General features: G+C 39.1%; 1 protein-coding gene across 18 annotated transcripts in view; it reads left to right on the top strand.

The window, feature by feature from the left end:
• PCDH15 (protocadherin related 15) overlaps positions 1 to 27,193 on the top strand; it is a 1,681,879-nt gene that overhangs the window by 1,554,282 nt on the left and 100,404 nt on the right. For all 18 annotated transcript variants that reach the window (XR_008425054.1, XR_008425055.1, XR_008425056.1 and 15 more), the window contains one exon: positions 24,617 to 24,744. Coding sequence is in view for 15 of the 18 variants with exons in the window: in XM_053910276.1 (XP_053766251.1) it covers positions 24,617 to 24,744 (128 nt within the window). In the remaining 3 variants the exon portion in view is untranslated. The remainder of the gene's footprint in view (positions 1 to 24,616; positions 24,745 to 27,193) is intronic.

Genomic DNA, 27,193 nt, shown 5'->3' with positions numbered 1-27,193 from the left:
CTGGGACTGATGCTTGAAAGTTTAAGTAGCTGATTACTTGAACTTTTGATAGTTTACAAGTTTATGTTGCTTCAAAACATTATGTTTTCCTCTTAGAAGTTTTGGAAGAGATTAAAGATAATGCTTGCATTTAATGACATATTGCAGGAACTGTGAACACCTATTTGACAAGTGTTCATTAAGTACTTTCTAAGGACTAAAATTAGCTTGTTCGTTGCACTAAATAGTTGTTGTTAAATTGCTTCTAAAATTTCTGCGACATCCTGATTATTAATATGTTGTGTACCAGATGACTAATGAGTGAAGCCAAGATCTACGGATAAAGAGTAATTAGATTATGTTTTGCAAGGTCACCTTCCTCTTTGCTCTTTTGTTAAGTGTTCACAAGTAAATCACAAATGCCTGGGGAAATACCATCTCAGAGACAAACAAGCAAACAAGTAAACAAATTCATTTTATTTTAGGGGGAAAATAGATGCTTGATCAGCATCTGCCAGAGCCTGTCGGTGCAGAAAGAGTAGAGGTGCACACAGTTTCTCTACAGGGTCCTCAGATAGAAGACATGCCATTTGGGGAAGGGCACACAAAGGAACCAATGAAGTTTATTTCAAGACTTTTCATCTCTGTGAACATTATGCTGTTCATAATTTGTTTTCCCTTTCCCCTTTCAACATATCGAACCTTAACTTTCTCTTAATTACAAAAGTGTTATCATGCCATAAAATGAGGGAAAATATATAAAGAAGAAAATAATCTATGATGCTACACTTCTGAATCTTTATAAATTTGCATATTTTCTCTCAGTCATTTTTCTTGTAGTTACACACACACACACACACAGAAATTTTGATCATGCATTCTCTGTTTAGAATCTCTAGCTTTGTATTGCCACTTAGTGTTACATCAAAAATATTTTCATGTCATTAAATACTCTTCAAGAAACACCATTTTAATGGTTGTTTAATATTATTCCATATGGACATACCATGATTTATTTACCTCTTTCCATGTTACTGAACATCTAGTTTATTTTGCAAGTGGCATTTGGAAGAAGTCATTGCTCTTTTTTTTTTTTTAATTTTTAAATTTTTAATTTATTTTTGAGAGAGAGACAGAGTGCAAGCAGGGCGGTGGGGGGCAGAGAGAGAGGTAGACACAGAATCCGAAGCAGGCTCCAGGCTCTGAGCTATCAGCACAGAGCCCGGCGCAGGGCTCAAACCCACAAACTGTAAGATCATGACCTGAGCCGAAGTCAGACACTTAACTGACGAAGCCACCCAGGTGCCCCAGAAGTCATTGCTCTTAACCTGAGATCCTTAGAACCTAGGACTGTCCTAAAATTAAAAATCATTAGTCAGATTCCCAAGAGTCCTTTTTATGGAGACACGGTCCATCATTTCCTCCCAAATTTTCGAAACTTTATTTATACCAGAGGAGGATAAATCTAGCTGTAAGTTATAGCAGGAAATGCTATACATTGGAAGTCTTTATTTTTCTTTCTAAATGACTTATACCAATGAAGTAAATTTGCTAGTATCCTAACAGCTGCTATGTATCCTAACACACCTCTCCTGTGTGTTTCTCGTTCACTCTCTTGCTACCTGCACACATACAACACCTCTGACACCAGGCATGTGGGCTCACCGCTCTGGAGATTCTCTGCAGCACCAGCTGGATGTCCTATAGTTCAGTTACATTCTCACACCCACCAGCCTTGGTGTAGACCCCACAGACCCCACAAGTGAAGCTCGGTCCCACAAGACTGCCTCCCACTTGAGATGCCAACTGAAAATAGCAGGTCCTGGGGTGCCCGGGTGGCTCGGTCGGTTAAGATCCCAACTCCCGATTTCAGCTCAGGTCATGACCTCGCAGTTTGTGAGATCGAGCCCTGCATGGGCTCTGCACTGACAACATGGAGCCTGCTTGGGATTCTCTCTCTCCCCCTCTCTCTGCCCCTCCCTCACTTGTGCTTTCTCTCTCTCTCTCTCAAATAAATAAATAAACATTAAAAAAAATAAAATAGTAGGTCCTCAGGTTACCCACAACTTCTGTCAGGCTTGGTTACGAACAGGAGGTTCCCATGATTCCCCATTGTTTCAATCAGTCACTGTAACAGCTCACAGAACTCAGGGAAACAGGTAGGTTTACAATAAAGCACATGATAAAGGACTCATGTGAAGGGGCAGATGAAGAGATACAGAGGGTGGGGTCTGAAAGGGTCTCAGTGCAAGGGCTTCTGTCCCCATGGCGTTCAGGTACACCACCCACCGGGAAGGTAGCTGTACCCACCACCTGGAAGCTCTCCAAACCGCAGATTATGGGGATTTTATGGAGGCTTCGTCGCGTAAAAGGCATGATCAGCTATTAATTCCATTTCCAGCCCCATTGCCCTCCCCAGACAATGGGCAGTGAGCCTACAGCTTCCAAGCTTCTAATCAGGGCTTGGTCTTCCTGGTGACCAACACCATCCTGGAGCTCACCAAGACTTACCTCATTGGAAAAGAAGACATTACTCTCATCCAGGAATCCCAAGGGATTTAGCAGCTCAGTGTCAGATGCTCCTATCACTCAGGAACTAGGTCTTAGACCTTCTTTGTCAGGAAATGGGGTCAAAGACTAAGTGTTAGGACAAAACATTGTCATAGCACCCCTATTTACAAGAGGTTTTAGGAGCTCAGTGTAAGCAGCCAGGGTCAGCAGATAATATATATATATATATATATATATATATATATATTTCTTACTGTTTCTCATATACTTATCCAAATGTGTACATGTACAGTATATATATACGTGTTCATGCATACTTCTTTAGAATGTACCCAGCATGTAAATGTTTTGAAAATAGCAGGTATGCCAAAACACTTGGCAATTTTTATGGCCAACTCTATTGCTTTACATTTTAGGGTGATGGTGAGTACCTACTTGTCCATTATAACATTTAGTCACCAGAATAATCCTCTTGTCTTTCAACAGGTTACAGGTGAGAAGGCAGGGCTTTTTCCTTGTCCGAATTCAGTCAAAAAGTACTCAAGGATGTGGAAAGGGGGTTTCTCATTTTGAATTCATGGTGTTCCTTGCCCAGTGCTCTCATGAAGAAGGGATAAAGGATATTTTCAGAAAGGACAAATAGAAACACTTGCACTGAGAAGATTTAATTTTAGCCCAGACTGTGCACATAGTCCTCTATTTCCCTGCCCCATTGTACCACTATTATCTCAGCCATGGGACAGATATAAAAAGTTGGGAAACCCTCAAAATTCCCTAGTAAAATGTTAGTTCTTCCTGTGGTTTTAGGCGTAAACTTACAAATACCTAATACCTAAATATTAATGTAGAATATGCTAGACTGTCCTCGCTTCCCATAAGTCACAAACTTTAGAGAGGTTTAAGGATTACACTGGATTTTTTAAATTTTCCAAACTGAAGGGAGGCCATAAAGTGAAATGGTTAAGAATACATGTTATCGGAAGTTTGGGTCTGAATCTTCTGACCCTTCTTCTGGTTGTACAATCTTGGACACATTGTTTGATCTCCCCAAGCCCCATTATCTGTATCAATAAAATGTGGATAATCAGTAAGTGTTATTATGAGATAAATGGAAGTAATGCACAGAAAAGCATTTGGCTGGGGAAATCTCAGCTTTTAAGTGGTGAGCATTATCATTGCATTAGCGGAACAAAATACCACAGATGAGGTGGTTTAGAAGTGTATTTTCTCACAGTTCTGGAGGCTAGAGGTCCAAGATCGAGGAGACATCAGGGTTGGTTTCTGGTGATGACTTTCTTCCTGGCTCATACATGGCCACCTTCTCTCTGTGTCCTCACATGGGGGTGGGGCAACACAGAGCTAGACAGAGACAGAGAGACAGGGACCTCTCTGGTCTCTGCTTCTAAGGTCACTAATCCTTTTGGATCAGGGTCCTACCCTATGACCTCATTTGACCTGAATGATCTCCATAGTGGCCCTCTGTCTAAATACAGCCACATCAGGGGTTTGTGCCTTAACATATGAGTGTAGGGAAGACACAATTCAGCCCATAGCAACTGTTCATGATCACTGTCAGTAACGCCATTTGTAAATGAGAAAGAGTTACAGATATTCCTGTGTTTGTATTTTCACAGAATTTTGCTTTTCCTAAATTTATCATTTGTGAGCATCCCAAAACCTTCCTCTTTCATGAATATGGTGCCTTCTCTAAAAGTATACTTTTTTTATTTTTTATTTTTTTAAATTTACATCCAAATTAGTTAGTATATAGTGAAGCAATGATTTAAGTAGATTCCTGAATGCCCGTTACCCATTTAGCCCATCCCCCCTCCCACAACCCCACCAGCAACCCTCTGTTTGTTCTCCATATTTAGGAGTCTCTTTTGTTTTGTCCCCCTCCCTGTTTTTATATTATTTCTGTTTCCTTTCCCTTATGTTCATCTGTTTTGTCTCTTAAACTCCTCATAGGAGTGAAGTCATATGATTTTTGTCTTTCTCTAATTTCACTTAGCATAATACCCTCCAGTTCCATCCACGTAGTTGCAAATGGCAAGATTTCATTCTTTTTGATTGCTGAGTAATACTCCATTGTGTGTGTGTGTGTGTGTGTGTGTGTGTGTGTGTGTGTGTGTGTGTGTGTATACCACATTTTCTTTATCCATTCATCCATTGATGGACATGTGGGCTCTTTCCGTACTTTGGCAATTGTTGATAGTGCTGCTATAAACATGGAGGTGCATGTGTCCCTTCGAAACAGCACACCTGTATTCCGTGGATAAATGCCTAGTAGTGCAACTGCTGAGTCGTAGGGTAGTTCTATTTTTAGTTTTTTGAGAAACCTCCATACTGTTTTCCAGAGTGGCTGTACCAGCTTGCATTCCCACCAACAATGCAAAAGAGATCCTCTTTCTCCGCATCCTCGCCAACATCTGCTGTTGCCTGAGTTGTTAATGTAAGCCATTCTGACAGGTGTGAGGTGGTATCTAATTGTGGTTTTGATGTGTATTTACCTGATGATGAATGATATTGAGCATCTTTTCATGTGTCGGTTGGCCATCTGGATGTCTTCTTTGGAGAAGTGTCTATTCATGTCTTTGGCCCGTTTCTTCACTGGATTATTTGTTTTTTGGGTGTTGAGTTTGATAAGTTCTTTGTAGATTTTGGATACTAACCCTTTATCTGATAATGTGATTTGCAAATATCTTCTCCCATTCTGTCCGTTGCCTTTTAGTTTTGCTGATTGTTTCCTTTGCTGTGCAGAAGCTTTTTATTTGGATGAGGTCCCAGTAGTTCATTTTTGCTTTTGTTTCTGTTGCCTCCGGAGATGTGTTCAATAAGAAATTGCTGCGGGCAAGATCAAAGAGGTTTTTGCCTGCTTTCTTTTCGAGGATTTTGATGGCTTCCTGTCTTACATTTAGGTCTTTCATCCATTTTGAGTTTATTTTTGTGTCTGGTGTAAGAAAGTGGTCCAGGTTCCTTCTTCTGCATGTCGCTGTGTAGTTTTCCCAGCACCACTTGCTGAAAAGACTGTCTTTATTCAATGGGATATTCTTTCCTGCTTTGTCAAAGATTAGTTGCCCATATGTTTGTGGGTCCATTTCTGGGTTCTCTATTCCATTGATCTGAGTGTCTGTTCTTGTGCCAGTACCATACTGTCTTGATGATTACAGCTTTGCAGTATAGCTTGAAGTCTGGGATTGTGATGCCTCCTGCTTTGGTTTTCTTTTTCAAGATCGCTTTGGTTATTCGGGGTCTTTTCTGGCTCCATACAAATTTTAGGATTGTTTGTTCTAGGTCTGTGAAAAATGCTAGTGTTATTTTGATAGGGATCATGTTGAATATGTAGATTGCTTTGGGTAGTATCGGCATTTTAATAATATTTGTTCTTCCTATCCAGGAGCATGGAATCTTTTTCCATTTCTTTGTGTCTTAAAGTTTACATTTTTTAACAACAGCACTAACATACTTTCTGTAGGCAGAATACTCCCTCCACCAAGAGATGTCCATGTCCTCAATCCCAGAGTCTGTGAATACGTTACCTTGCATGGTAAGGGGTCCCCAGAAGTTTTGTAAACTAAGGATTTGAGATGGATGGCTTACCCTGGATTATCTGAGTGGGCTCAATGTAATCACAGGGGCCTTATAGGTAAAAGGAGGCAGGACAGCCAGGGTGAGGGAAATGCAGATTGAGAAGGACTCCAGGGGCCACTGAGGCCTTTGAAGATGAAAGGGGACCAAGGCCACGGAGCGCAGGCCGTCAGCTTGGTGAAGCTGGAAAAGGCAAGAAAACAGATTTGTCTCCAGAGCCCCCAGAAAGAAAGGAATGCGGACCTGCCCACGTCTTCATTCTAGCCCAGGAAAACCCACTCTGACCTACACAACCGTAACATACGTTTGTATTATGTGAGCCACTGATTTATAGAAACAACAGGAAACTAATACAACATCCACATTTCCTTTTTGTTAAAGGGTAGAGGCTGCTGTCTCTGCTTCTACACACTTTAACATGTTATTTTATTATTTGTTTAAATGTCTATTTATTTTGAGAGAGAGAGAGATAGAGAGTGTTGGGGGGGCAGAGAGAGAGGGAGAGAGGGAATCCCAAGTAGGCTCCAGCTGTCAGAACAGAGCCTGATGTGGGGCTCGAACTCGCGAACCGTGAGATCGTGACCTGAGCCGAGATCAAGAGCCAGATGCTTAACCAACTGAGCCCCCCAGGTGCCCCTAACATATTATTTCAAATGCTGTTTTTTCTCCTCCTTCAGCAATACCATAGTCATTTTTATCTTCTTCAAATAGTTTCTCATTACTCTACGAGTGAGAACCAAATATAGAAGACGTGACTGTGATAGTGTGCCCTTTGACGTAGGCTGATCCTTTTATTCAGAAATCTTTTATTTCATTTCTACTATTTGCTAGCCTGTATTCTAGAAACTTGGGAGAAATTATCTCTAGTCTCGAAAGGGTAGTTACCTGGTTTCTGTTGGAGATTTTATTCTTGTTATGGAGAGAGACCTGGGTATGAATTTCAGCCACGCTTAGATAGAAAGTCTGGCTCTTCCTTATAGTAGTTGAGTTATTCTCTTTAAGTCTTCATTTCTTTATCTGAAAAGCAGAAATGACAGTATCTATTTCATGGATCATTTAAAAGGTTTTAAAAAAGATAGTGGAAACAAAGCAGCTAGTACAAGAGACCAATGCAGAGAAACTATCCTAAAGAGAGTAATGCCTCTCTTCCATTAAAACACAGCAAACCATAGTTGGCTTATTACATTTCTTCTTGATGGATTCTTATTTATCTGTTTAGATGCAGCTCCTTTATGGTCTCAAGAAAGAAGAGTGTAATGTTTCTTTCCAGTTGTGTGTGTCTGTGTGTGGGTGTAGGATCATGTATGACAATTCCAGATTGCCTATGTAACATTAGTCACTAAGTCAATGTACCTTTTAACATGCTTAGGAAATGGCATTTCCAAGACATGATCTTTTGGTTTGTGGGCTCATTTTTGTTTGTTTTTTTCTGTATTTAGATATTTTAACAAATTTATCAATCATTGCTTCTATTGAAATAAAACAGCTTTAGCCTTAAAGTATACTTTTTAACTGTATGTAAAATAAAAAGACAGGGGTCATTTAATGGTATAGTCAAACATAATTATTTTTTTTCTCAGCTCTGGTACTGCATTTTAAGCTAAAAAGATCCCTATAGGCTCTTAATTTCAGCAGAATGTTTTTACATCAAATATTGTATGGTGTGTCTATTTTTCTCAAAGAATCTTTGCTTTTTTAAATTAGTTCTGTAAATTTGTAGTCTTGTCATATAACCAAAAGTATGGATATCTAATAAGACAGTTTGCTCTTTAATACTGTAATTTGTAGTATTGTCATGTAAACAAAAGTATGGATATTTAATAAGACAGTTTTACCATATTTCCAATGTTGTTTCATTACTACTTAAATTCTTCTATTCGCAGGAAAAATGTGTATTTCCCAGTACATTATTTGATAGTCCCTATGTGATATACCATATGAAAACAATTTTCTTTTGTAATCTAGGGCTAGGAAACTTTATTTTTAAATTCTGTGGCATTGATATTCTTCCTCCTTTTGATGGTAATAACAATGTTACTAATACTTTCCCGCTTCTACCTTGAGAGTTCCAGAAGCTCTGAGTCCTGTTTGAAGTAGTGAAGTCACCACGTATTCAATATTTTACACATATTTGCCCATCATATGTAGTTCACTATGTGTAATTAATGCTGTGTTATTGATGAGAAACTTTAGCTCGAGGGTGCCTGGGTGGCCAGGCAGTTAAGCGTCCAACTTTGGCTCAGGTCATGATCTCATGGTTCCTGAGTTCGAGCCCCGCGTCCAGCTCTAGGCTGACAGCTCAGAGCCTGGAGCCTGCTTCTGATTCTCTGTCTCCCTCTCTCTCTGCCCCTCCCCTGCTCATTCCCCACCCCCTCTCAAAAATAAATAAACATTAAAAAAAAAAGAAAATTAAAAAAAGAAACTTTAGCTCAGAAAAGATACCTAACCTGTGTAAGGTCACACGGCGTACATGGGTTATTACTGGGAATTTGACCCAGATCCTACCTCCACAGCTTGTGCTTAAACTTTTACTTGACCATTTCACAACTACAGCATTTTTGTTGGTCTTTAAAGGTCCTGTCTTAAGCTACTTTGTGGAGAGAGTTGGCGTTTAATAGACACAAATGAATTAAAATAGTGTTTATTCTGTTTAATATGGGCGGAAAGAGACCAAGCTAAAGGTCATAATCATTGCCTTGCAAAGCCTCTAAATGTATCAGTTTGCTGTCACAAGATTAACACAAAATGCTGGCAGTCCCAGTGAAAAGAAATAATATTGCATTCTTAGCTTCTATTGTCCCAGTTACTCTTTACAGAGAAACTTGAGTTCATTAAATGTTCCTAATGGGAATATGTGTTAATATGGATACAAAGCCAAACTTCAGCTGATGTGGAGAAGATTATTCTTCTGATTATTTCCCCATCACCATTGTGGTAAAAGTGCCAATGTCATCATTTCCTTGGCTAAAAGACTTAGTTAAAAACAAGGATATGCTATAGTAATCTGAGGGGCAGCTTTCAAAGCCAATAGTTACATGCCGTCATTTCCCTAATTCAGTTACCTTTCAGCACACATGCACACAAAATGTATGTTTTAGATACAAGCAATTAAAAACATTCAAAGGCTAATTAAATCAACATCAAAGCTAAATTAGAAAACTATTAAAAGAACCTCAAAAGATTCATTCTCTCTTGCTGTCTAGCTACAGAAAATAAACTGTACATGTAAGTACAATTCTTGCAGAGCAAAAAGCTAAGAAATAAAAAACAGGTTTTTTTTAATTATAACATACTTAATAATTTATTTTTCAAAAGAGCATGTGAATATATTGTATTCCTCTGAATTCCATCTAATGGAGAAACTATAGCATATTTCTTCCAAGCCTTTTTAAAATCAAAACCTACCTTTTTTTTTTTTAACTGAATAACTATCTATAAACCCTTTAGTAAGATCAGATTAAGTTCTTATGTCAGATTATTTTTTTGCTCCTAAACAGTACTTTATGGAAAGAACCGATCATTTATCTGGCATATAAACTAAGGTAGAGGAACACAGAGGAAATTAACAATAGTATAAATACTATGAATCTCCAAAGTCATTCCAAATAGTTTTTAGAATTATGAAATGATTTCAGAGTCACTATTTTCCTCATATCAATATTTTTTTAAAAAAATCTGTTACCTTTAAGAGAAGTATTCTTGATCTTAACAGGAACATGCATTTGTTTGGTACTATGGTTTTTAAAGGCTTAAACTATATTATCTTGTTTAATTTATGGGGATAAAATAGAGTGGATTATTTTATTTTATTTTATTTTATTTTATTTTTATTTAGGGGGTGTGAGGGTTTGGTAACAATTTCAGTCTGAATCAACATTTATTGAACACCTACTGTGTAGAAATCACAGTGCCTCTAAAGAATTAATTTATCAGTAAAGCATGTATGAAAATAATATCAATAGAAAAACAGCATGAAAAGGTATGTGTTTGTGTGTGTTTTCATGAGGAACTAATCATTTTTTTGGCATCAGCAAAGGAACAAAGTAGACCTGGTATTTCAAATATTTTGAAAGTTCTCTGCATAGAATCATTGGAGAATATATGTCATTTACCGTCATTATGATACGTTTATGATATGTTTCAAAAACTCTATTTAATACATTAGACCATGAAGAATATATAAAAATAAGAAAAACACAATGATTGCTTTCAAGGTTTTAGAGTCAAGTGTATGTTTTCTAATCAGACTAAGCTCCTGTAATCCTAAGTATGACAGTAATTATTTCTTTGATGTATTTATCGGTAGTAATTAGAGATGTGATTGGAGTTTGGAACATTCAGGTGGAGGCCGTGTCAAAAGCAGAGGCCAGCGGGCACTGACAGGAGGGCAGGTGACCGGGATTGAACCCCTGACTTTAAAGAGCGTGGTCAGACTGGGCATGACCAATGTAGGATCAAATCCTTTCAGCCCATTTTGTTTGGAGTCCCACCTTACAGACATGTTCCTGCAGGCAGACTCAGGGCAAGGAGTTCTTATACGTCTACACAGTCTCTGCATTCTATCTTCACTCCTCTAATCTCTCCGTCTTTTGTTTTAACATCGGGTTTTTCAGCCTCATCACTATCCAGTTTGGACTTGATAACCGTTGCTGTGGGCGCCTGTCCTGTTCATCATGGGGTGTTTCTCGGCATCCCTGGCCTCTACTCTGTTCCAGCAGCAGGTCCCCTATCTCCCCACTCTCTGCAATTTTTACCACCAAAAATGTCTCCAGATGGGCAGAGGCAATCTTAGTCAAGAACTACTGCTTCAACTCCTTGGACCATTATTCAGAAAATCCTTTTTGAGAACCCGATGCAATGTAGACAATAGATTCATTGTGTGGAAGGAAGAAACAGATTGATGTGGAGACACCAGGGGCTTCCTGTGTGAACTAACAGCACAGAATTAATTATTGAAAGTCAAGGGAAGAAGGAAAACAATCCAAACTAAATTTGATCTTGAAAAGCACGGAGTCAAGTTGAAGTTAATAGTGTTTCGAACACCACTTAGTCTTCTGAATGCCTTGCACTTCGTGGCGGAGGTCTGAGGGAACAGAAGGCTATGTGAGGAGATTCTGGGCTGACCCATACTTTCTTGTCTGAGCTTTACCATTAAGTGGCTCTGTCTTCTTCTCTGTCTTCAAACTTGTGAATCTCAAGGAGGTGTCTCCCATTCCCTCACCTGAGGCATCACTTCTGGAACTTCTTGGCTCACTGAAGGCAAAGGTGGTGCCCATAGAACAGGTTCTCTCCTACAAAATGAGAGAAAAAGAATGTCAGTGGGTGAAAGGAAATGAGGCATTACGCCCCCAGGTGCATAGGAAGATTATAATGTCTTTAAGTAGGGGCGCCCGGGTGGTTCAGTCGGTTGAGCGTCCGACTTCGGCTCAGGTCATGATCTCACGGTCTGTGGGTTCGAGCCCCGCATCGGGCTCTGTGCTGATGGCTCAGAGCCTGGAGCCTGCTTCGGATTCTGTGTCTCCCTCTCTCTCTGCCCCTCCCCTGTTCATGCTCTGTCTCTCTCTGTCTCAAAATAAATAAAAACATTAAGAAAAAAAAATTAAAAAAAAAAATAATAGTGTCTTTAAGTAAAACCCTTGCCAAATAAATCCACCATCCAGCTTGTAATTTCCTCCATCCCTGTGGGTCTCCTCCCAGTGCGTGTGTGGCCTCACCCAGAAGGGGGCTGAGGGGGTATTGGGACATCCGCCCTCGAAGTTGTGCCTCCCACACTATCCTCTTACCCATTTTGTCAATGCCGCTTTCCTTTTATCCTTCCGTAGTTGTCTTTTTCTGTTATGTGCTTCCTAACTGTCCTAAATAAACAATACAGTACACACACACACACACACACACACACACACACACAATTCTGCAAATACTCAAAAAAGATAAAAAACAGATTTCCTTAACGGAATTTAAATTAGAGCTGCTTCCAAATTTCTGCCTTTGAAGTAATGAAAACCTAACTTTGGTAGAAGACCATGACAGAGCTCTGAGTCCTTATACACGTGCCATGAAAGTGTGCAAGCCAAGGAATCCTGTGGTATCAGGTGCACTGTGTGTCCGTGGATCAGAAAGTCGAAGTGAACGTTATCCTGGTGATTAAACCATATGGGTGTCTTCCATTTATTGTGTGACTTCCCAGTATTTATTTTACGTTGTTGGATTAGACATATCACAATTCTTTTCCAGCTTTTGTCAGGTATAATTGGCAAATAAAGTTATTAAAGGATGTACAGCATGGTGATTTGATATGCGTATATATTGTGAAGTGACTGACCACAATCAAGTTACCAAGTACATCACCTTACGTGGTCGTAGTTACCATCCGTTAACTCACGTGTGTGTTTGCTGACAACATGGAACACCTACTCTCCGCGGACCCCAAGTGTCCAAGGCAGTGACCAACTAGTCACCATGGTGTCCCCCGGAGCCTCAGAACTTCATCGTCCTATAACTGCAAGTCAGTCCCTTTGACCAGGGCCTCCCCATCACCCCTGCCCCTCCCCCAAGTCTGCTGTTGCCACGAGGTCTACTGTTTCTGCATGTAAGTGAGATCGTACAGGACTTGTCCTTCTTTGTCTGACTTATTCCATTTAGCAAAATGCCCTACAGGCTCATCCATGTGTCCCTCACTTCATTTTCTACCTCAGGATTCTCTTGGGATTCTCTCTCTCTCTCTCTCTCTCTCGGATTCTCTCTCTCTCTCGGGATTCTCTTTCGCTCGCTCTCTCTCTCTCTCTCCGCCCCTCCCCTGCTCATGCTAGCTCTCACACTCCCTCTTGCTATAAAATAACAAATAATAAAAATTAAAATGAAAAATATTTTCAAATACATTCCCATAGATGTACAGAATAATTATTTGTACTATTAATCACACTTTGGTGCTGCTTTTTTTCCCATTTCAATAAAATTGTGACTGCACAAAACTGCAGTGTATGAAATGCAATAAGGTTGTAGTGGTTATTATAAAGTTATTGGGTATAAAAATAGAAAGATGAGATTTACATGGAACCCATCAGTATTATACACTGAGTATATATAAAATATATACAATATTTTCTCTCCACTTCTTTTTCCGGCAGATGAGTTAGAAATTGTGCAGTTCAGTAGCACAGATTTATGATCCAATTCCAATGCAGTTTTATTAAACTGCAGGGTTGTTAGGCAAATATTTTTAAAAATCAAGGCAAGAAACTAACACACACCATATTGAAAGAAGTTAGACCCAAGGAGAGCAACCAAAAACACTTTTTTATTAAAACAATAAAAAAACAACAAAAACTCAAAATTAGGTATGTTACATATATGTATGTTTTATTACTATTATTATTATTATTGTTATTATTATTATCCTTATTGTTATGTAAAGATGTCTAAACCTGGCAGAGGAAAACTACATGAAAAATTTAAATAGATAATTCAGTCCTGTGATTATTCTTTCATAATCATGCTTCCCCTTCTCATATAATTACATGGAAATACAATCAATTTATTTTATGGTTTATTTAAAGCGCTGATGGGGCACCTGGTCGGCCCAGTCAGTTGAGCATCTGACTTCGGCTCAGGTCATGATCTCACGGTTGGTGTGTTCGAGCCCTGCGTGGGGCTCTGTGCTGATAGCTCAGAGCCTGGAACCTGCTTTGGATTCTGTGTCTCCCTCTCTCTCTGCCCCTGCCCTGCTCACTCCCTGTCTCTCTCTGTCTCTCAAAAATGAATAAACATTAAAAATTTTTTTTAAAAAAGAAAAGAAACACCAAATGAAATATGGTTAATTTCTGTATCAGTCTCATAACAAATATGGACTTAAGCACAATTGATACTGAATCGTGATATCTTATGTAGTAATGATGTTTGTGAGATAAGTATTTTATAATAGGAAACCTTGAAAAACTTTAGTCCAGATGTTAAAGTGGGATAAATTATTTTACAGAAAATTAACACTCATTGAATATCAATAGTGTAAGTAGGTATTTAGCTAGATATTTCTACGCATATTAATTTTAGAGAATTTTAATGGCTGCTAAACTGATATCTTAAAGAATTATTTTACTGCAGTCTCTCTGGAATTTGTAAAGTGTATACATGTGATATTTGTATTAGCATATACGTGTCGCTTTAAATTACAACACTGATCTTCCCATGATTTCCCAATACCTAAGGAACTATGAGGGTTCTAAAAGATTTGGTAAAGCACAAATTATCCCTGATGACATCATTCATTTGCGTCTGGGCCTCAACCTTCCGTCATCATCTTGTAAAGTGTCAGAAGGAAAGCAGAGAAGCTTCAGAGTGGAAGTTTATTCCTTTACAATGAGCTTAAAATCAACCTTTACTTTCTCAAGTACTGCAAATAGGGACTGTAACTAATGTGGTCATTAATCAAGAACATAAAAATTTTAAAGGTGATATTGTAGATTAGGATTCCTTTTGTTAAAAAAAAAAAAAAAAAAAAAAAAACGTTAAATCCAGTGCTGTTATCTCCTTGGATTCCAGGGATAAAAATGGTCAGCTGGGAAGATGAAAGTGTTTTTCATATTGGCGAACTCGGGTGGCAGCCGGCCAGGGTGCAGTTAGGAATCCTGGCTCTGCAGGACGGGCACAGGGACTCTGCCATTAGCCCTGCCCCCTGCTGACCCCCTTCTCTGTTGACCTGGCCCCTGTTGATTCTGACTCTTCCAGTTCAGGAATGGTGAGAAAGTAAGAGGCAAACTAAATGGGTAGCAGCAGGGTAGGGTTAAAAACTTGGGGGTGATAAGTCTCTTGTCTCTCTGAACTTTTTCAGGGCAAGCAAGAAAGCAGCCTGTTTCTAAGTTTTCGCTAAGACAGTGAAGGTTATCCATTCATTTATTTAATCCACACAGATATATTGTTCACCCGCGATGTGCTCACCGTGCTAGTAGGTCAGTGTTAATTGGTTATAGTTGGGATACAGTAACGCAACACAATTAGCATAGCCCTGATAAATAATCTGTAGCTCAATCGCCTTATATTTGATCTTAATTGGAATGCGTGAGAAAAGATCACACAGGTACTACATCAGAATACTTCTACAAAGTGGATCTCCCTTTTCTGCAAAGTGGTTACCCACTCATTCCCCATTTTCTCTGCTTTGTGAGTTATTTTTCTACACCGGATTTTAGTAAAGAGTCATTTGTGGATTAGTAACAGGTGCTACATTTCTCATTAAAGGGGTGATGATTGAAGGGGTGAGATTCTAACATTTGATACAGAAATGTGTCCTTTATGGCATATTTACTATGGCAGACATTATACACCCAGTGGATATGAGTCATGCAGCAGTCTTCTCTCCAGCTACATCTTTTCAGTGGATGAATGGTCGCTTGTGGCCATGATTAAACTTGTTTTCTATTTGTGGACATAATCCCTTCACCCAACCATTGATTACTTTCTTTTTTTGTTGTTGTTTTGTTTGGGTTTGTTTTAAACTTAGTTTTTATTTGAAACCGAATTTCACATAATTGACTTCTGTGCTTACCTGAAATTTTTGCTTTTTAAAATTTAGTTTCATGGGGCGCCTGGGTGGCGCAGTCGGTTAAGCGTCCGACTTCAGCCAGGTCACGATCTCGCGGTCTGTGAGTTCGAGCCCCGCATCAGGCTCTGGGCTGATGGCTCGGAGCCTGGAGCCTGTTTCCGATTCTGTGTCTCCCTCTCTCTCTGCCCCTCCCCTGTTCATGCTCTGTCTCTCTCTGTCCCAAAAATAAATAAAAAACGTTGAAAAAAAAAAATTAAAATTTAGTTTCACACCATCAACAATATAAAGCAACTTTGCTCAGATTAAGATATAACTTTTGAAAATTAGTGGACCAGTTGTAATTTTTCCACGATTGTTCTCTTATTTAATGGTGCGTTACAGTTGTCTTTAGAATTCTCATGTTGAATAACCATAAATAGAGTGAGCATTCACTTGCAGACATACATGAGTTCAGTAAATTATTGTGTGAATCTGTGTTAGGATTTGAACTGATCTTAGGTTTAAAGTTTTGTTGCCATTTCGTTTTCCTTCATTTCTTTAGTTTAGAGGTCAAAGGTCATACCAAAAACACTGAAGCTTCTGAGTGTCATAACTTTCTGGACTTGAGACCGTGGAGTTTCCAGAACCATTTAGATTGAAGAGAATTAGCTAGAAAGCACTGTTTCACCTTTGAAAGTGACAACTGTATAATTCCAGAGTCATTATGGAAGCAGGACAAATTTCCTAAGGGTGAACAAGCACAGGTGAACATCTTTGTGAGGAAATTCTTACGACTGTTAACCCCCAGGTTAGAGGGCAACATTGGTTCAAAGATTGTAGAACAATGAAAAAGAGAGAAAATGTGATCATTATTTAAAATACTTTGGAAAGTATATTTTTCATGGGTATTCAATTTGAAAAGATGAATGAGTTAAAATGAGCACAAGAGAGGCTTGTATGGATAGAGCTATTTCAAACTGGTTTCATAAAAAGAATAACATTCTTATTCACACAATTTAATTTGTGTAGAAGAAAGGAAAACCCCTAGAGCAGACATTTGAGGATTGTCTGACCAGCATCCACCCAGTCTCTTCTGAGAACTTCTTAATTTTTTATTTGATGAACTCAGATAAAACCTGAGACATAGTGATCAAGGAGTGGTTATTGAAACCAGAGCAGTCTTTAATGTTTTCAAACTGGAAAATGATGTGTGGGGGGGGTGGGGAGTTATTTGGTAGTAGGTGATTTTTTTTTTTAACTTGGTTTTTTTTTTTTTTGAATTTACATCCAAATAAGTTAGCATACAGCGCAATAATGATTTCAGAAGTAGATTCCCTAGTGCCCCTTACCCATTTAGCCCATCCCCCCTCCCACAACCCCTCCAGTAACCTTCAGTTTGTTCTCCATATCTATTAGTCTCTTCTGTTTTGTCCCCCTCCCTGTTTTTGTGTTACTTTTGTTTTCCTTCCCTTATGTTCATCTGTTTTGTCTCTTAAAGTCCTCATATGAGTGAGGTCATAGGATTTTTGTCTTCCTCTGACTAATTTCACTTAACACCCTCCAGTTCCATCCACGTAGTTGCAAATGGCAAGATTTCATTCTTTTTTGATTACCAAGTAATACTCCATTGTATATACATATACCACATCTTCTTTGTCCATTCATCCATTGATGGACATTTGGGCTCTTTCCATACTTTGGCTATTGTTGATAGTCTCCTTTGCTGTGCAGAAGCTTTTTATTTTGATGAGGTCCCCATAGTTCATTTTTGCTTTTGTTTCCCTTGCCTCCAGAGACGTGTTGAGTAAGAAGTTGCTGCAGCCAAAATCAAAGAGGTTTTTGCCTGCTTTCTCAAGGATTTTGATGACTCCGTGTCTTACATTTAGGTCTTTCATCCGTTTTTTAGTTTATTTTTGTGTATGGTGCAAGAAAGTGGTCCACGTTCATTTTTTGCCTGTCACTGTCCAGTTTTCCCAGTATCACTTGCTGAAGAGACTGTCTTTATTCCACTGAATATTCTTTCCTGCTTTGCCCATACGTTTGTGGGTCCATTTCTGGGTTCTCTATTCTGTTCCATTGATCTCAGTGTCTGTCTTGTGCCAGTACCATACTGTCTTGATGATTACAGCTTTGTAGTATAGCTTGAAGTCCGGGATTGTGATACCTCCTGCTTTAGTTTTCTTTTTAAAGATTGCTTTGGCTACTCGGGGTATTTCTGGTTCCATACAAATTTTAGAATTGTTTGTTCTAGCTCTGTGAAGAAGGCTGGTGTTGTTTTGATAGGGATTGCATTGAATATGTAGATTCCTTTGGATAGTATTGACATTTTAACATTATTTGTTCTTCCTATCCAGGAACATGGAATCTTTTTCCATTTATTTTTTGTGTGTCTTCTTCAATTTCTTTCACAAGCTTTCTATAGTTTTCAGTCTATAGATTTTTCACCCCTTCGGTTATATTTATTCCTAGGTATTTTATGGTTTTTGGTGCAATTGTAAATGGGATCGATTCCTTGATATCTCTTTCTGTTGCTTCACTGTTGGTGTGTAGGACTGCAACCGATTTCTGTGCATTGCTTTTATATCCTGAAACTTTGCTGAATTCATGAATCAGCTCTAGCAGTTTTTTGGTAGAATCTGTAGGGTTTCCCACATAGAGTATCATGTCATCTGCAAAGAGTGAAAGTTTGACCTCCTCCTGGCCTATTTGGATGCCTTTTATTTCTTTGTGTTGTCTGATTGCAGAGGCTAAGACTTCCAATAGTGTGTTGAATAACAGTGGTGAGAGTGGACATCCCTGTCTTGTTCCTGACCTTAGGAGGAAAGCTCTCAGTTTTTCCCCATTGAGGATGATATTAGCGTTGGGTCTTCCTTATATGGCTTTTATGATCTCGAGGTATGCTCCTTCTATCCCTACTTTCTTGAGGGTTTTTATCAAGAAAGGATGCTGTATTTTGTCAAATGCTTTCTCTGCACCTATTGAGAGGATCCTATGGTTCTTGTCCTTTCTTTTATTGGTGTGATGAATCACGTTAATTGTTTTGCGAATATTGAACCAGCCCTGCATCCCAGGTATAAATCCCACTTGGTCGGGGTGAATAATTCTTTTAATGTATTGTTGGATCCAGTTGGCTAATATCTTGTTGAGGATTTTTGCCTCCATGTTCATCAGGGAAGTCGGTCTATAGTTCTCCTTTTTAGTGGGGTCTCTGTCTGGTTTTGGAATCAAGGTAATGCTGGCTCCATAGAAAGAGTTTGGAAGTTTTCCTTCCATTTCTGTTTTTTGGAACACCTTCAAGAGAATAAGTGTTAACTCTTCTTTAAATGTTTGGTAGAATTCCCCTGGAAATGCATCTGGCCCTGGACTCTTGTTTGTTGGCAGATTTTTGATGACTAATTCGAGTTCCTTACTGGTTATGGGTCTGTTCAAATTTTCTATTTCTTCCTGTTTCAGTTTTGGTAGTGTGTATGTCTCTAGGAATTTGTCCATTTCTTCCAGACTGCCCATTTTATTGGCATATAATTGCTCATAATATTCTGTTATTATTGTTTTTATTTGTGCTGTGTTCGTTGTGATCTCTCCTCTTTCATTCTTGATTTTGTTTATTTGGGTCCATCCCTCTTTCTTTTTGATCAAACTGGCTAGTGGTTTATCAATTTTGTTAATTCTTTCAAACAACCAGCTTCTGGTTTCATTGATCTGTTCTACTGTTTTTGTTTTTGTTTTTTTTTTTTGGTTTCAATAGCATTAATTTCTGCTCCAATCTTTATTATGTCCTGACTGCTGCTGGTTTGGGGTTTTATTTGCTGTTCTTTTTCCAGCTCCTTAATGCGTAAGGTTAGGTTGTGTATCTGAGATCTTTCTTCCTTCATTAGGAAGGCCTGGATTGCTATATAGTTTCCTCTTATGACCACCTTTGCTGTGTCCGAGGTTTTCAGTTGTGGTGTTATCATTTTCATTGACTTCCATCTACTTTTTAATTTCCTCCTTAACTGCTTGGTTAGCCCATTCATTCTTTAGTAGGAAGTTCTTCAGTCTCCAAGTATTTGTTTCCTTTCCAAATTGTTTCTTGTGGTTGATTTTGAGTTTCATAGCGCTGTGGTCTAAAAATATGCACAGTATGATCTTGATCTTTCGTACTTACTTAGGGCTGATTTTTGTCCCAGTATATCGTCTATTCTGGAGAACGTTCCATGTGCACCGGAGAAGAATATATATTCTGCTCTTAGGGTGAAATGTTCTGAATATATCTGTTAAGTCCATCTGGGCCAGTGTGTCATTCAAAGCCATTGTTTCCTTGTTGATTTTTTGATTAGATGATCTGTCCATTGCTGTGATTGGGGTATTGAATTCTCCTACTATTATGGTATTACTATCAATGAGTTTCCTTATGTTTGTGATTGATTTATATATTTGGGTGCCCCCACAGTTGGCATATAAATGTTTACAATTGTTAGGTCTTCTTGGTGGATAGACCCCTTGATTATGATATAATGCCCTTCTGCATCTTTTGATACACTCTTTATTTTAAAGTCTAGATTGTCTGATATAAGTATGGCTACTCTGGCTTTCTTTTGTTGACCATTAGCATGATAGATGATTCTCCATCCCCTTATTTTCTTTTTTTATTCAACTTTATTTTTTATTTTTTAAAATTTACATCCAAATTAGTTAGTATATAGTGAAGCATTGATTTCAGTAGATTCCTTAATGCCCCTTACCCATTTAGCCCATCCCCCCTCCCACAACGCCTCTCCATCCCCTTATTTTCAATCTGATGGTGTCTTTAGGTCTAAAGTGGGTCTTTTGTAAACAGCATATAGATGGATCTTGTTTTCTTATCCATTCTCTTATCCTATGTCTTTTGATTGGAGCATTGAGTCCACTGATGATTAGAGTGAGTACTGAAAGATATGAATTACTGCCATTATGATGCTTGTAGGAGTTTCTGGTGGTGTTTTCTGGTCCTTTCTAATCTTTGTTGCTTTTGGTATTTATGTATATATATATATTTTTTTTTTTTTCATCTTTTCTCCCCTCAGAAAGTCCCCCTTAAAATTTTTTGCAGGGCTAGTTTCAAACTCCTTTAATTTTTGTTTGCCTGGGAAACTTTTTATCTCTCCCTCTATATTGAATGATAGCCTTGCTGGATAAAGAATTCTTGGCTGCATATTTTTCTGATTCAGCACATTGAATATATCCTGCCACTTCTTTCTGGCCTGCCAAGTTTCTGTGGATAGGTCTGCTGCAAACTTGATCTGTCTTCCCTTGTCGGTTAGGGACTCTTTTCCCCTTGCTGCTTTCATGATTCTCTCCTTGCCTGAGTATTTTGTGAATTTGACTATGGTACGCCTTGTTGATGGTCATTTTTTGTTGAATCTAATGGGGGTCCTCTGTGTTTCCTGGATTTTGATGTCTGTGTCTTTCCCCAGGTTAGGAAAGCTTTCTGCTATGATTTGCTCACATAACCCTTCTACCCTTATTTCTCTCCCTCCCTCTTCTGGGACCCCTACTGTGGGAGGCCGGGCCCCAGTGCTGGGCTGAGACCAGGTCGAGCAACGGCTCCCTGTTGACTCAGCCAACCCGGTGGTTCCCCCTCCCATTCCCCCACTTTCATGGGCATACGAAAGCCTTGTCAAGGCTGAGAAAGTTAATTCCTGAAGCCTGTGGTCTGTGGGTGTTGGCAGTAATGTTACCTCCCCTTTTTCTACCCCGGGTCAAATAGAAACAAACATGGGAACTGTGTTTTGCTAGCAGTCTTATCAACAAGGTCTTGCTGTGACCCGTTTAGAAAATTCACAAGGTACACAGAACTAAATGTTTTGGTTGGCAGCGATCATGTGAAACCTGTTTATTCTTAGAATGGCCTGACCCATAAGGGTCTTGATATAAAAGATTGTGTACAGCAACAATAAAGCCGTCACTTGGGCCATCAGCCCAGGGGACCCTCCTGTTCCCAAACTGTCTTCTCTTCTCTCTTTTTTTTCTTACCTTCCCCTACCCTCAGGACCCTGATCTCGGTGTTTGTTGCACTGGTCGCAACACCCTATGATTCTCATGTTGTTCCATTTAATGAGTCACTGATTCTCTAATTCTTAAATCATGCTCTTTTGACTTAATCTCCTTTTTCTCTGCTTCCTCATTCTCTGTAAGTTTGTCCTCTATATCGCTGATTCTCTGTTCTGCCTCATCCATCCTTGCCGCCGCAGCATCCATCCGTGATTACAGCTCAGTTATAGCATTTTTAATTTCATTCTGGGTGTTTTTTACCTCTTTTATCTCCACAGAATGGGATTCTAATCTATTTTCAACTTGAGCTAGTATTTTTATTATCGTGATTCTAAATTCTGGTTCAGACATGTTGCTTGTATCTGTGTTGGTTAAATCTCTGGCTGTCGTTTCTTGATACTCTTTCTTTTGGGGTGAATTCTTTCGTTTTGTCATTTTGAAAGGAGAAAAGGAGTTAATGAGGTAGAAAAATTAAAACTTAAAAAAAACACACACACAAAAATCTAACAAATGATGCTAGATCCTAGGTGTGTTTTGGTCTGGGTGTTAAAAGTCGTTTGACAGATTAGAGAAAAAAAAGGGAGAAAAAAAGGAAATGGTTTGAGAATTTGAAAAAATGAATACACTGAAGTAGACTAAAATGAGATGATGGGAGTAAAATAGAATTTGAAAAATTTACATAAAAGTAAAGAATATAGTAGAAAAAATTAAAATATTTTTAATAAAAATTAAAAATAAAAATGAATTTTTTCTCTTTCTGTATTCAAGAAAAAGAAAAGAAGCAAAAAAGACAAAAAAGAGAAATAGAGCGAAGAAATTGTTTGAAAATTTGAAAAAGTGAATACACGGTAGTAGACTAAAATAAAATGAAAGTAAAATGGAATTTGAAAAAATTTACATAAAATCAAAAAATACAGTAAAAAAAATTTCACGAAAAATATTTTTAATAGAAATTGAAAGTAAAAATGAAGTGTTTCTCTTTCTGAATTCAAGAAAAAGAAAAGAAACGAAAAAGAGAAAAAAGAAAAGGAAAAAAGGAAATCGTTTGAAAATTTGAAAAGGTGAATACACTGACGTAGACTAAAATAAAATGATGGAAGTAAAATAGAATTTGAAAAAATTTACACAAAATTTAAAAATATAGTAATAAAAATTAAAAATATTTAATAAAAATTAAAAATAAGAATGAAATTTTCTTTCTGTATTCAAGAAAAAGAAGTGTAAAAGAGAAAAAAAAAAGAAAGAAAATTGAATAGATGGACCTGCTAACAGATTGAAATAGGACTCAAATGACTTCGTTTTCTCCTAGAAATCAGACTCTGAAGGGCTTTATAGTCCATAAACTAAGCCGGCGGTGAGACTTGTGTTCAAGGAGGGAGGTTGGGCCAGTTGGGCGGGGCTCAGTGTAACCACTCCGCCCTCCACTAGATGGCGCTGCTCGCCTTCTGGGGTGGAGTGTTGCGGTGCTCTTGGGTGCGTATGCGCATGCGCGGCAGAGGTGCAAATGGCGTCAGCCACCTACCCGGTCTGTTCTCCGTCTTCAGCCCTCGGCCACGCCCCGCTTTCTCACTGTCCGTGACCAGGCCCCGGGCAGCACTTCTCTCCCGAGTTCTGTCTCAGACGCGGCTGTTTTCCTGGCCCCTTACTTCTGAAGGACCGTGGCTTTGACCCGTTCCGCCCTCTGCGGGAGGGTCTCACCTAGCAATGGCCGAGTGTCGGCCGCGCCCAGGAACGCTTGCGGGACCCTGCTGCTGCTGGTGCCCGAGACTGCGGCCGGGTGCCAGCCCGCCCCAGAAAAAGTTCGTGAGATGGTGTAGCAGGTGCTTTTCAGGGATTATGGAAACTCACAACACGCATCTGGCGCCAGGCTTCACCCTTAACGAGGGTGCTTGTTCCAGCCCCAGCGAATGTGGCTGTTTTCTGGGGTCTGCTGGGACCAGGTGGCTTCAACCGTCTCCACCAAGTATCCTTCCAGCAGTGGAACCGCTTTTCCCCGTGTGGCCCGAGAACCTCCCGGACCCCACCCTGCTCCTGGGGATTCGCCCTTCCCATCAGAGCACCGCCAGGTAGGGAGCTGCGGAGTTGCAGCCTTTGCGTCCCCCTTGTTTACAGTCTTAATGGAATTGAAACCCTCTCCTTTCTCCTTTCTCCCTTTTTAGTTTAGTCCCTGCGGCTGTTTCCAATTTTCCACTTTCTCTCCAGCTGCCTTTGTGGAGGGGTGCTTTTATCATATTCTCCCCGACCCCCACCCCCCCCACCTCTCTCCACCCTCAAAAGCTGTTCCCTACCTTTCGCGGCTTCTCGCTCCCCAAATTCATCTGTCCGCACCGCGTACCTGCTGACTTCTTTGGTTCAGGTTGTGCAGATTGTTGTGTTAATCCTCCAGTCAGTTTTCTAGGTGTGCAGGATGGTTAGTGTTGGTCTGGCTGGATTTCATGGACGTAAGACACACAAAAAAACTTCCATGCTGTTCCCCCCTCTTGGCTCCCCTCCTCAACTATTGGTTACTTTCAGCCCTAAAATTAAAAAAATATATATTGTACATTATTAAACTGAGAGACTATCGTTGCTAGTTTTACACTTAAGAATAAAAAAATATTGTTTTAGTTTATGTCAGTTTATATTATTTCGTAAGGTGTTTATACATTTATGTCACTTTGGTGTCATTGGTAGCGTATGTGAAGTGTTTCTGAACATGAACAGTTGAATTGTTTCATTGAAATTAGTAGAACACAATACTTTAGTGCCTATTAAATCAAGTAAAATGAATTGCCAAGACATTGTAATTAAAAGAAATAGCAGCAACTTCACATTATTATGCCGGAAGCAACATTTTCAGTGTCCTCTGTGTACCTCGGGGTATTAGACTTGCCTTTTGGGAATGACTTTCTGATATAAGCCATTTCCATTGTTTCAGTCAAAAAAAAAAAAATACAGTAAGTATTTACTCCAGTGAAATTTTTTTCTAGTAAATAGCCACCAATTAAAAATATATTATTTCTTATCCTCCAGGCAATACGGCTAAAGTGTATATTGAAATTCAGGATGAAAATGATCATCCCCCAGTGTTTCAGAAAAAATTCTACATTGGAGGTGTGTCTGAAGATGCAAGAATGTTTACTTCTGTGCTCAGAGTTAAGGTAGGAGGACTTTTCTTAACACACAGAGCTCAGGTAAAGAGCTCAGATTACACGTAAACTGTAACCATGCAGTTTGCATTAACTGAGTAAGTACTCAGTATTCATGTGGTTTAAAAAAAAGTCTGAAACTCGGAGATACATGAGTTTAAGTAGCCAAACTAAATACAGATTAATTATGAGGCTCATACTATGGAACTTTTATGTTTTATTTTTACTACAAAAACAGGAAAAATTACTTATGATAATTTACACTGAGGGGCACCTGGGTGTCTCAGTCAGTTGAGCGAGTGACGTCGGCTCAGGCCATGATCTTGAGTTCATGAGTTCAAGCCCCGCATGGGGCTCTGTGCTGACAGCTCTGAGCCTGGAGCCTGCTTCTGATTCTCTGTCTCCCTCTCTCTCTGCCCTCCCCGACTCATGCTCTGTCTCTGTCTCAGAAATAAATACATTAAAATTTCTTTTTTAATTTACACCGAAAAAGGTATTAAATCAGTAAAATGTATGTCTCCTAGTAGATTTTTATGCCTCCATACAGGCATTCAATAGGTTTAATACAGGATAGCCCCAAAGATTGCAGAATGGAGTTTCTAGTGGCAAATATAAAATTGCCATTTCCTAGTAGAAGAAATAATAACGTATGGTTGCCTGGATGGCTCAGTTGGTTGAGTGCCTGACTCCGGCTCAGGTCATGGATCTTGCACTTTGTGGGTTTGAGCCCTGTGTCGGGCTCTGTGCTGACAGTTCAGAGCCTGGAGCCTGCTTCGGATTCTGTCTCCCTCTCTCTCTCTGTCGCTGCCCTGCTCGGGGTCTGTCTCTCTCTTTCAAAAATAAATAAACCTCAAAAAAATTTTTAAAAAGAAGAAATAATTTAATAAATTATTTTTTCTGCAATATTATTCTAAAATTTAAAATCGTAATTAAACACAGGACTACTAATTTTACACTTTACTAAAAGTTAAAGAAAACTCAGATATGTCAGAAAAAATAGCAAATCTACTTTGAATTTTTAAAAAGCACAATATCCAAGATGAACGTTGATAATTTTTTTCACTTTTCTCCACTTAGTTATCATCAAAGATGTTGAAAGATTTTGTAAATGGCCAGCAGTACATAAAGTTGTACTAATTTTATTACTGAAAACTAAATTGATAGATACTGTATTACACAGGGAGAAAAGTTTGTAGGCTAGTGCATTTTAGATGCTTAATTATAGTTATTTTCCTGAAAGTATTTTAGGAATATATTTTTAAAAACTATTAACGTGCACACAGAAAACCTAAATTTTCCTGAGCAAATCCCACTCATGATCAGTTGCGTTTTTCTTTGTGTACCAGAACCATATGATTAGAACTCTTCTTACATATGGTTTTTCCATGTTCTGCACACCAAGTATGAAGGAGGAAAAGTCAACCAAGCAAATGCGCACATGTATTGTGCCTGCGAAATAGCTCCTTCATACACTGACCCCTGATGGGAATCACCACTTATAACTCAAAGTGGTCCACGAAAGGGTTGTTCTCATCATGTCTAAACCACATTATGATTTGCAAGTACAAAGCAACTCCAAAGAGTTTATTTTTATTGTATTTTACACTTTAGTTCCAAGAACTGTTGACTGATTCTGTTCACTTAGTCAATATTTTTTGAGTACCTATGTCCTTATGTAAGTCCTAGAAATTGACATACAGCAGTTCAAAAAACAATCAAACAAATAAAATCAAAGTTAACACCTTAGTAATATGGAAAAACTGGTGTAAGAAACAAATGATTGATAAAATCAGTAGCTATTTAATAGCTTAATTATAGTCATGTGGTCATGTGGTCAAGGGCATGACTTGTCGATTTCTAGGTAAGATACATTCTGCTCATTATGCTGTCAGGTCCCTAAAGCTAGTTGGACTGAGAGGTCAGCATGGCTGGAAGGCTGGTTGGAGAGGAGATTGGAAACATAGCCCAGGACTAGAATATGGGGGTTCTCCTAGATGTGTTAGAAAGGAAGTCTTTGAACTGTTTTGTTCAGAGGCATGACATAATCCAGTATAAAAGGATTATCCTGGATGTTGGGCAGGTTGGAGTGGGGGTGGTTAGCAGTGTTTTGAAACAAGAGTAGACAGGCCAACGCATGACTTTGCAGGAGAGACTTGAAAGTGGACTGAACCACAGTGGGAGGCTGGGGCAGTGGTCACAAGGGAGTCAAAAACAGCCAAAAGGCTTTGCTGATGGATTATGTGTGGGGCATTAGAGGAAATCAAGATTGGTCCTGAGGTTTAGTTCCTAACAGGTCCCCATCCCTCCCCCATGTACTGTGGTATCAGAAATCAAGAATTCATCTTTAACTCTCATCTTTTTAGAGATTTTATGATGGGGGGAGGGGCTTGTTTAATATGGCAAGGCTGTTGCAGATGCAGAGAGAGAAGGAAGAGAGAGAGGGAGAGAGAGGGAGGTAAAG

Source organism: Panthera pardus, unplaced genomic scaffold (assembly GCF_024362965.1).
Source record: "Panthera pardus isolate Hobbes unplaced genomic scaffold, ASM2436296v1 HiC_scaffold_22, whole genome shotgun sequence".
Taxonomy (NCBI): Eukaryota; Metazoa; Chordata; class Mammalia; order Carnivora; family Felidae; genus Panthera; species Panthera pardus.
Note: the sequence above shows the minus strand (reverse complement) of the source record. Positions and strands in the feature narration are given on the sequence as shown.